Source organism: Cenococcum geophilum (genome assembly GCF_001692895.1).
Source record: "Cenococcum geophilum 1.58 unplaced genomic scaffold K441scaffold_28, whole genome shotgun sequence".
NCBI classification, from domain to species: domain Eukaryota; kingdom Fungi; phylum Ascomycota; class Dothideomycetes; order Gloniales; family Gloniaceae; genus Cenococcum; species Cenococcum geophilum.
The window spans coordinates 101,526-113,044 of NW_027137586.1; the positions used below are offsets into that span (position 1 = coordinate 101,526).

At 36.4% G+C, this 11,519-nt stretch overlaps 1 protein-coding gene across 1 annotated transcript; it reads right to left on the reverse strand.

The window, feature by feature from the left end:
• Window positions 1-576: 576 nt before the first annotated feature.
• K441DRAFT_567445 (uncharacterized protein) lies at window positions 577-801 on the reverse strand (the record flags this gene model as incomplete). Its single annotated transcript, XM_067643798.1, has 1 exon — window positions 577-801. A coding segment is annotated over one exon (225 nt), but the record flags the coding sequence as incomplete, so codon positions are not given.
• Window positions 802-11,519: the final 10,718 nt, after the last annotated feature.

Genomic DNA, 11,519 nt, shown 5'->3' on the forward strand with positions numbered 1-11,519 from the left:
CCTAAATTCGCCTACGTTATAGCCTATTATATAGGCCTTATTATTATAGGAGTAAGGAAGTATATAGGCTTATATCCCGTATAGGAATGGGAGCTATTTACACACTAGCTACTCGCAATTAAGGTTTTAGAAGGGTAGTAGGTACTTTAAGTTATCTAGTTATATTTATTAGAACCTAGGCCTATAACTAGGGATTTAATATATAACTACCCGATTATATCTATATCTAAAATCGCAGCCGCCTAAAAGTCTTAAAAAGTGGGAAATACTTAGTAGTAAGCGTTTAGATTACCAACTTGGCCTAGACCCTTATAGTTATAGTTAAACTTATTACCTAGTTACAGAACTATTTCTAGATACCAATAAAATAACGATTTTTTCCCCTTATACGCTAAGGCAAGGGCTACTCCTATAGCATTTTTAATCTGCGAAATATAAATAATTTAGCATAAAAATTCTCTACTAGGACTTTAGTATTCCTACCTATCGGCCGTTAAGCTCCCGTCGTGCTAATTCCTTAAGCTCTTTATAACTGAATCTTGCCCTACTAGTAACTACCTTTACTAGGAAACTGGCCTAAAGGCCCCGTCTCGTATTAGCGCCTAAGGGAGGGTATTTTATAGCTATACATATTCTGCTTCGCATTACGTCATTAAAGTCTTTTATATAATTAGTAGTAAGGATTATAATTCCTTTATAGTATTTAAGTTTCCGTAAAAAAATTAAAGTTAGATTATTGCCTACATGATTTAATAATCGTTGCTTTATAAATACATTAGCTTTATTTAATAAAAGTATAGCATTCTAATAGCTAGCTAGCCGGAAAGCGCAAAAAAGCTAAATTTTAACCTCCTTTACGTTAGTGGCTAGGTCCCCACTAAATAACTAGAAGAGTTAGACAAATAGTAGCAGTTTAAATAAGTAGGGCATACTGTATAAAGCGGCTTTTATAGCTCTTCTAAAAGTCCTTTTATAGTTAAGGTCTTTCCAACTCTAGGAGGACTACTAATACTCTATATTAGTTTTCTTTAAGTATAAATAGAACGGAGCTCGTACTATAGTAGTATAATTAAACCACGTCCTTTACCTAGCACAAAATTATTAAACTAAGCCCTATTTGCGTAAGAAGCTATAAAAGCCTAAATAAGCTTTTTCCGGTCCTCTAGGATAGCAAGGTTCTAAAAGGAGAGGGCATTCTACTTAATATTACTAATATTGTCAACAGCAAACTCCACTACGGGATATTAAATTAGCTTTACAGTCTTTTTAGCTCGTAAATCTAGGAACTTATACTAGAGCTTATTATTAAGACTAAACCCTAATATAGTTAGGCTGCAAATAAGCAAGTCCTTATATTTTAACTCGGTAGGCTCCTTACTATTACTCTTAACTTTATTAAGTTTTTTTTAGCTAGTTTGCCAAAATAAATCGTCCAAATGTTATTAGTTTAGTATTTTCGCTGCTTATTAATGCTAGGTTCAGCATAGTTTAGATTATTCTCTTAGAAAAGTACCGGGTTAACTATAATCCAACTATTAACGGACAATCTGGAGGGCTTTCCTTTCTCTATATAAAAGGCTTCACCTTTATACTATTGGTGGTGCGTCCCCATTAATAAAATGAATTTACGACCGCTATTAGCAAGTTCTCGCTTCTCCTCCTCTACGTTAGGGTAATATTTAAGGGGAAAACATATAAGGCTATATATTGGCTTTAATCCCTAGAACTTCTAAATAGCAATTACGGTTATAGCCTTTATCGGCAAAATATGGTACCCTACTAATGGCCTCAATGGTTAGTGGTTAACGTAATTGGCGCGCAGTTGAGGGCATTTAGCAACTTGACCGACTAGCCTATATCGTATTTTTTTAACACGCAGCCTACGCGCAGCCTGCGAGCAACCTGCGCGCAACCTACGCGTAACCTGCCAGCAATCTGCGCATTTGGCAACCATAATTATATTTACCTCTTTTATACTAATAGCATATTTTAAATAAATAAAAGCTACTTTAAAGCTATTTATAAGACTAGCAAAATAAATATTATTTTAGATAATTTAATATAATATAGTAATGGTTCTCTTCTACCTATCTACCTATTAACTTACTAACCTGCCTGCATCGCCTACCTGTCTATATTACCTACCTATCTATATTGCCTACCTATCTATATTACCTACCTATCTGCATTGCCTACCTATCTACATTACCTACCTGTCTGCATTACCTACCTATCTGCATTGCCTACNTGTCTATATTGCCTACCTGTCTATATCGCCTACCTATTTATATCTACCTACCTATCTATATCTGCCTACCTGTTAGTATTTGCCTACCTATCTGTATCTGCCTACTTGTTAGTATCTCCCTACTTATGCCTACTTGTTTATAGTACCTTAATTTAATTAATCAATTAAATCGTTTATAGCGTTCGCTGGCTAGTCGTTGTCGTCTAGCTCTTGCGACGGTCGTCTAGTTCTGGTAACGGTCGTCTAGCTCTAGCGACGGTCGTTTAGCTCTAGCGACGGTGGTCTAGTTCTAGTAACAGTCCTCTCCTACCTACCTGCCTACCTACCTACCTACCTACCTACCTACCTGCCTGCCTATATTAGTGTATAATTTAATTTAGGGGAGGGGTCGGCCTGATTAAAGGCCCTGATTACATTTAAACGGGTACCTCCCTAGGAGGCCTTAATTTAATTCGGTAATAGGCCAATATTAAAGCTCTAGTTTAATTTGATTAATCGATTAATTAAATCATTTGTGGTGTTTACTGGCTGGTTATTTAAACGGTCGTCGTCTGGTTCTGGCAACGGTCGTCTAGTTCTGGCGACAGTTGTCTGGCGACGGCGACGGTCGTCTAGCTCTGGAAACGGTTGTCTAGCTCTGGCAACGGTCGTCTAGTTCTGGTAACGGTCGTTTGGTTTTAGTAACGGTTGTCTAGTTCTAGCGACGGTCGTCTAGCGACGGCGACGGTCGTCTGGTTCTAGTAACGGTTGTCTAGTTCTGGCGACAGTCGTCTGGTTCTAACGACGGTCGTCTAGCGACGGCGACGGTCGTCTGGTTCTAGCGACGGTCATCTAGCTCTGGCGACAGTCATCTAGCTCTAGCGACAGTCGTCTGGTTCTGGCGACGGTCGTCTAGTTCTGGTGACGGTCCTCTGCTAGCTGCCGTTCTGGTACCTCCCTAGGTAGGGAAGATATAAGGAAGGAAGGATAGATAAAAAAAAATAAGGTGGCTACATAGGAGAGGCTATCGGGAATATAGCGGGGACCCGATGCAGAGCTTCGTGTAGAGCCTCCGTACGCAGAGCTTCGCGCAGAGCCTCGTGCAGAGCCTTTATACGCAGAGCTTCGTACAGAGCTTCGTGCAGAGCTTCATGTAGAGCTTCGTGCAGAGCCTCATACAGAGCCTCTGTACGCAGAGCTTCGTGCAGAGCTTCGTGCAGAGCTTCGTGCAGAGCTTCGTGCAGAGCTTCGTGCAGAGCCTCGTGCAGAGCTTCGTGTAGAGCTTCGTGTAGAGCTTCGTGCAGAGCTTCGTGTAGAGCTTCGTGCAGAGCTTCGTATAGAGCTTCGTGGAGAGCTTCGTGTAGAGCTTCGTGCAGAGCTTCGTGTAGAGCTTCATGCAAGAGCCTCTGTACGCAGAGCTTCGTGCAGAGCTTCGTGCAGAGCTTCTGTGTAGAGCTTCGTGCAGAGCCTCTGTACGCAGAGCTTCGTGCAGAGCTTCGTGCAGAGCTTCGTGCAGAGCCTCCGTACGCAGAGCTTCGCGCAGAGCCTCGTGCAGAGCCTCTGTACGTAGAGCTTCGTGTAGAAGCTTCGTGTAGAGCCTTGTGCAGAGCCTTTAAGTAATAAAACTGTGTAAAATTCATTTGCGTAAATTAGCATATAACCTTTACCTTAATTACATGTTAAGAAATATATAGTTAGCTTTAAAGTTGTTAAATAGGTTAACTACGTGTTAAGGAATATACAGTTAGTTTTTTTTTTTTTTTTTTTTTTTATCCATTGTATTATACTACGTACAATACTGCGCATGCGCCTCTGGGCTATGGCGCTATAGTTCTATATATATAAATTCTTTTGGGGCAGCTTAATATGTACTAGTAGCTATATCCTAGTATTTATAAACCCCTAAATTAGGGGTTTATAGTTTCCTAGTAAAAATACTAAGATACTACAACTACTAGGGAATGAGAAAATGGTAAGAAAAACTGTAAGAAATCCTAACCCCTGTCCCTGTCCTTTTGCAATTTATTTCTGTCCTTTTACTCTCTACTGTCTTTTAACCTAAAAGCCTAGTAGGAGTTACCTCCTTCTAGACTTCTATTAATTTTATTCTTCTATAGAGTCTTCTACGCTAGTACTATGTACTAATTTAGCTGCTCTAAGATTCTCGCAGTCTCTACTATTAGCAAAGTGTTTTTCTTTACAATTAATGCAAAGAGGGGTGGTATGCTTGNAAGGCCTNCCGCTTATTAAGCANGTAGGACAGCAGTNGTCTTTAGATAGATNTNNAGCCGCANAATATCTANAGGCCCTANTAGAGCATCTGTCTCCTNTATNGCCAAATTTTTGGCAGCTANTACACTGCGTAGTAGGAGAGACTTTAAGGTACTTTACTACCTTAGTAGCTGTACCTGCAATTAATATCTCTTTTTGCTTAAGGATTTCTTGTCTTTTTTCTTCGTTCTCTATAGTAAAAACTATAGAGCTAAATCTGGTCTGTAGATTGTGTCTTTTTTCACTAGATAAGATCCATCTAGGTAGTCCTTGTATCCTTATAGGATTAAAGGTCTCAATCTCTTCTTTTAGAAGCTTAGAGCCTCCTTCTCCTAGGAAAGGTAGGGTAGGAACCCTATGGGCTATAATTTAAACCCATAGTTCTAGTTTTTATTCTCTTTAAAAGGTAAAGCAGTTATGCCAGATCTCCTTATATTTGACTAGGAAATCTGCATTATACTCTTCTGTAGTCGTAAGGAGAATATTTTATTTTCCTTTAGTTCTAGCTATAGACGCTAGAACTGGCTTTTTTACTTACAGTTTTAATATAAATAGTTGATTGACTTTATTTTGTATAGAGAAGGTATCTAGAGGTTAGTCCTTTTCGTCTGTAATTAGGACTAGTTTCCTTTTTTATAGCTGCTTTTTCTTACTTCTAGTAGAAGTAGAACCCCTACTAGAAGAAGAAGGGGCAGAAGGTAGTGGTGGTGATGGTAAGGAGGGTGGGGAGGACGAAAAAGAAGGGAGGTCCTTCTTNAGTCTCTCTGCGTAAGTATTTTTAGTAGAAGCTACCTCCTTANGGAGAGCTTTTACTTCTTNTACTAGTCCTTCTAGGACCTCTTTTGNCTCTTCTTCTTCTTCTTCTTTTGCAAAGGGGTTTTTTCCTATTAGGATATTGTGTGTATAGTCCACTAGCTATCTAACTTGTTCTTCTTATTCTTCTCCTTCTAGCCCTCTATAGGCCTGGATTAGGCTTCTTAAAGCCTTATATAGATGTTCTTCCGGAGAAAGGGAAGACGGAGGTATACTAGGTATACTATCCGTAGTAGTTGTTAGTTTTATTGTCTTTCTTTTTTGTAGGTTTTTAGTTTTCTTTTTTAGGAGAAGACTAAGGATGTCCTCTTTTTTTTCCTGTCCTAAACGGGCCAGGAGAAGGAGAAGGGGGAGAAAAAGTAGATGTAGAACCTTCATTACTTATTTCTATAGGAGGTTTTTTTTTAGACCTATTAGGCCTTGGCATTTTATATCTTATAGGGGGGTTTCTAGTTTTTACTATCTTTATACCCTTTCTCCTTACTAATCCTACTAGAAGATTTCTGGGGAGATTAGGCTAAAAGGTAGTAGAAAGACTAGCCCCTATTAGTATTCGTAGTAGTAGTTGTAGTTTTGGTGTTCCTGTCCGTGCCTCGCTTATAAGCTAGGACCACCCCTAAGAAGAATTTTCTGCTAGGGAAAAGGGGGTAAAACGACAAATAAATCCACCTCTAGCTCGCTAGGCAGTGAGAATTAGGTCTTAAAAGTTAGGAAATCGATTGTTTTTGATGGTAAGATGGGTATGCGTAAGTTTTGAAGTGCGGCGCTACCTTTTGGTAAGGTTGCATGTGTGGTGAAAGGTTTATACAGTTAGCTATTAAGTAGGTTAACTGCGTATCAAGAAATATATAGTTAGCTTTTAAAGTTATTAAATAGGTTAACTGCGTGTTATTTAACTTTTAGATGTATTAAATTGGTTAATTGCGTGTCAAGTTGGTTAATTACGTGTCGAGTTGGTCAAATTACATGTCAATTACGCGAAACGCGAAAACCAAAGTCTACTTAAATCTTATCCTGCGAATATTTTCCCGATGTTACCAAATTTTTTACTATTAAAATCTAGATACTAACCTTAAATACGGAAATATTTATCTCCTTTATCGTCCTCTTTCACCTCGCCTAAGTTAAATCTTGTATATCTATGCTTCTTAGTGCCATAGCATTTCCTATACACCAATTTATTTAACTTAAAAAGAGTCCAAAGTAGATTAAATGTAATTTCTTCACTATCTTATAGCGATTTAAGGCGCTGTTTTATTAAAGTATATATATCCCTAATATAGTTCACTAAGAGGTCAAGGTAAATACTATTCTCTAGGGCTCTTTTATAAGCTTTTAGCTTAGAAAGGAAGTAGTATAATATATTCCGCTCTACCTAGTCTTAAGTTAGCAGCCAATCTAGGGCCTAATGGATAGGGTTTCATACCGTAGGTTTATCTTCCTTAAGGAAAGTTTTATCTATACCTTATAGAACAGACCTAAGTATATCCTATAGGCCTTTAAACTTGACATTAACAAGGTGCGTTATGCGTTTAGTCTTCTTATTTATTATTTCGCCGTTAGTAACATAAATCCGGTAGCTATTTTCGTGCTTACTAATATATATACAAATAACAAATATATATTCGTTATATGCGTCTACTTTAGAAGGTACTGTAGAGGATTTAACTATCTTATACTTTAAGGTTACATTATCCTAGCTATATATAGTAAATTAACTAGGGTTATACTTTTAGTTTAGTAGGGATATATATTTTATTAACTGTCTTATACTCTACCTTTAAAGCTTAAGCTCTCGCTTCTTTAGGTTAGAAGCTATCTATAGCTTAAGGCTTAGTAGCCTTAGGAGTGTCTATAGCGCTAGGTATTACTTTTACTACCTTTAATACGTCCTTAAGCAGCTCCGCGAGGTAAAGAATGGTAACTAGGTCTAAGGGTAGTATAACTAGGCTAAAAAGAGGCGTTTACGGACTTTTACAGCTAGGAGGGGTATCTAGAGACACCTTATATGGCTTTATAACCTTAGGCTAGTTTAATATTATTACTTTATAAAGCTTTAGTAACGTAGTACTGGGTTAAAGTATAAATAAGCTAAGTTTATAGAGGAGGCTAATAGTATCGTTTTTTAAGAGAAACTAACCCTCTTTATACCTAGCAATGCGACAGAAGCTATAGCTATGCCACAATTATTTACTATACCCCTCTAGCGATACGGCTTTCCTTTATTAATCCTAGAAAACGCTAAATAGATATTAGCATCATTTTAACAGGGTAAAAGGCTCTACTTAGTACGGTTATGCAAAGTCTTAGTAGTAAACATTAGAGTAAACGCTAGATAATACTAATATCCTCACAGCATTGTAGAGACTAAGCCTAGTAGTAGGCTTAAGGCACGCTCCTACTATAGCTATAAAAATAGAGTGTGGCGGGATCTTAGTTTTAGTCTTAGTTAATATATAGGAGCCAGATGGATGTCTTTAATTAATAAAAGGTAAGGGCGATGCAGAAGGACTTCTTTTAGTAAGTAGTTTTACCTAGACCCGTATAAATATAACTTGTATATAGGAAGGTAAAGGTAAAAGATATTAAACCTTAATTGGATATTAAGCGTCGTGTTTTACTAAATATAAAAGTAAGTCTTATTACGCCGGCTTATATTATAATAGAGGCTACTCCTAAGTATTAGCGAATCGGCTTATAAATCTTTACTTACCTAACTCCTTCCCCTACTAAATACATTTAGAGGTGCCTAACTTCGGCAGATATTATATAAATACCCCTAGCCGCCTAACTCTAAAGTCTACTTTTTAATATTTTCTCGTATAGCCATTTCTTATAAAAAAGGTATATGTTATCTTAATACCTACTTATTATAATTGCTAACAAATATAGTAGAGTTTGCCCTAGTCTAATAAACAGTCTATAGGACTTTTAGACTCTTATAAGTTCCATATATTACTTTAATTCACTTAACGAGTCCCTTTTCTCCACCTAGAGCGACGCTATAACAGCTATCACCCTTATTGCGCAGATAGAGGTTTTATACGGATACGTCAAAACAATATACGATAAATTCTAAGCTACTAAGATGCGCCCTACAAAGAGCCAGATCAAGGCATTTTGTAGCTTCGCTAGCAAAATTACTAAAGCGGCGACGGAGCTATCTAAAGTAATCTAAGCATCGACAGAATTACGCAGAAAGCGCCCTACTAAAGACGGCAGCAAATTTTTAGCTAAAGTTCAGGAATACGAGTTAGGAGGCTAACTAAACATAACTATATTAAAGAGAAACCTCACTCTAATTTTTAAAGGCCTAAAAGACTTAGCCCTTAATTTAAGCCAAGTTAAGGTAAGAAAGAAAGCTCTTTAGAAGAGATATAGTACAATCTATTATCTGCGTCCTAAAACTATAGTTAGGTAGGCAAGAAATTTTTCACCTTCTATATAGGCACTAGGTACTATATCTTAAGATACTTTTAACTATCTTGTTAAGGAGTTAGAGTCTAAAGAGATATACATATTACTATTAGATATTTATAGTGTTCTATATACCCTAGGAGCTAAAAAACTATTAAATTAGTACCATAAGTATTAGAACTTAGTTAAAGGTTAGGTATAGTTAAATAATATCTTTAGAGAAGTAACTAACTGGTAATTAGTTATTAATAAAAAGGCGGCGTCACTATTAAACGCTAAATAACTAAAGAAACGGAAGCGTGTTAAAGGCGAACCTAAAAATACTAAGTAATCGCCGGTGGTACAGATAGGAGGAATAGAGACTTAGTAATTAGAGATAGCGTAGATAAAAAAAACTTACTATAGGAGATATGTAGATAGAAAGGCGTAAGTAGGGTTCCTTATATTATATATAAGGCACTACTAACAATATTTACTATAGAAATTCAATATATATTCTTAAGAGCACCTAAGAGTCTTATACGCAACTTAGAAAGCCCCCTTTCCAATGTAATTAAAGCTAGTAATTAATAGGAAATAGAAAATAGGCTAGGAGAAATGGAAACAGTATATATATTAGCGGTGGTTACTAAGGGGCAGAGTAAAGATATCTCTATTACCTTCTAGGCTAGTTATAAAGAGGGAGTTTAAATAATTAAGTCTTTTAAGATGTAGCTAACCTAGTTAGCTTTACCTAGCTATCTATTACTTTAACCTTATACCTAGCGGGAACAAAATATTCTATATTTTATATAATATTTCTTTATCTCTAGTACGGCTTAGTGCCTTTCACTACTTTTAGGTTATAAATAGTGACTAAGGTACCTTTACTGCATTCTATTTTTCTATTATAATCTTCTAGGTTAAATATACTAGCGGTTATATATTCTTATTACTTTCCCTAAATATAAATTCTAAGTTAGCTTTAAATATACTTTAAGGGGTTTAAATAATCTTAATATACCTTTTTAAATATAATTAATTAGTAATAAGGTTTTGCGGAGGCACCTATAGTAAGAGAAAATCTATCCCATATTATTAGCATTCCTCTTTAGGCCCTAAAATAGATCCTTATAAAGTATTTACTAGTAGGACTAGCTTATAACGCGAACTCTCTCCTAAATTGTTCGGATAAAGGAGATAGGTATCGCGATAAATGCGGCTACTAGAGTGCAGACTAAAAGAGGTCGTATATAAGTATAAAGACGGCGCCTGGCGAAAGCTAAACAATATAAGTATAAGTGGCGTAACTATTTTATATAAGTCAGCTATATAGACTATAGAAATGGCTTATATTACATACACTTTAGCTATAAGGTATTTTAGTCCTCAATCCTCTGGCAGCGCTAGTCCTAATAGCAAAATACTAAAGGCGGGTCCTTTTTGTTTATAAAGGTTTGTAAGGTTTAAAAAGTCCCAAATTATAGAAAAGATAGCAAAAGTATTAGGGTAATAGTATTAAAGTTAGTATAAAAATGGAGCATAGAAAGTTCTAGTAGAGACGTACCAGTTAGCTAGGGCGTAAGAAGGGTAAAGAGGTGGATTATAGGCTTATATATCGGGCGACTTTAAAGAACTACGCTACGGGTGCTTAGCGAAGTGGAATTAAAGGAAGGGCTTATAGGAATATAAATATATTGCTAAGTTAATAAAGGGTATAGCTACTTTTTAAGCGTTAGTACCCGACGGGAAATTGATATAAATTACTAGGCCGCTATCCTTTTAGCTAAGTTATGGCCGGTTTTACCTTACCTTAAAATTCTTGCCCACTTATAACAACTTTTAACTTTAGCTTTTTAGCGTAATAAGATCATATGTATAATGTGCTAAGCAGTAGAACAGGTAAGGCGCCCGCGATAATGCGTATTTAACTATACATTCGCCCTATTCTATAGGATTAGAGTTAATAGATATATGCGGGCTTCGGCTTATAGCCTATAGATAATAGCTTTCACTTAGCTCTTCTAACCTTTATAGATACTCTAAGCATTAATATAGTTGTTATCGTGGTTAGCCCTTATTTAATAGTATAGATTAATAGGCAACGAATACCTATATACGGCCAATTTAGGATTACTTCTTACGTCTTTTAGGGAGGGTAAAATTATATACTTTTATCCAGCAGACCTACTGCCTAGAATAGTCCTATAGTGGCCATATTAAAATGCTATAAAAGGTATATAAAAGAATATATTTCCCTATTACCTATTTTCTTATACACTTTATTTTCCCCTACTAAAACGAGAGCCTCTTGCTAATTTTAGCTGCTTGGCGTTAACCGCATAATATATTACTACTTTAACTAATCGTTTTACTACACTAAATATAGGGCTTAGCCTCGCCATATTTAGTTAGAATGTAGCTAGGATAAATATACGAAAGCCTAAGCCAATAGGCACTATTGTACCAATACGTCACTAGCCAAAGGTCTAAATGGTAAAGTGCTAGTAATAGGGTCATTAAAGACTGTGGGCGACTATCCTTAGTATCCGCCTTAAAAGGTATAGGTAAATAATAAAAACTTAGATATCTACTAAAAAAATAAAAACTTAGCCACCTAGCCCTATTATCTACGATTTCTTAAGCTTCTATATATAGAACCCCAACCTTCACCACACATGCAACCTTACCAAAAGGTAGCGCCACACTCCAAAACTTACGCATACCCATCTTACCATCAAAAACAATCAATTTTCTAACTTTCAAGACCTAATTCCTACTGCCTAGCGAGCTAGAGGTGGATTTATTTGTT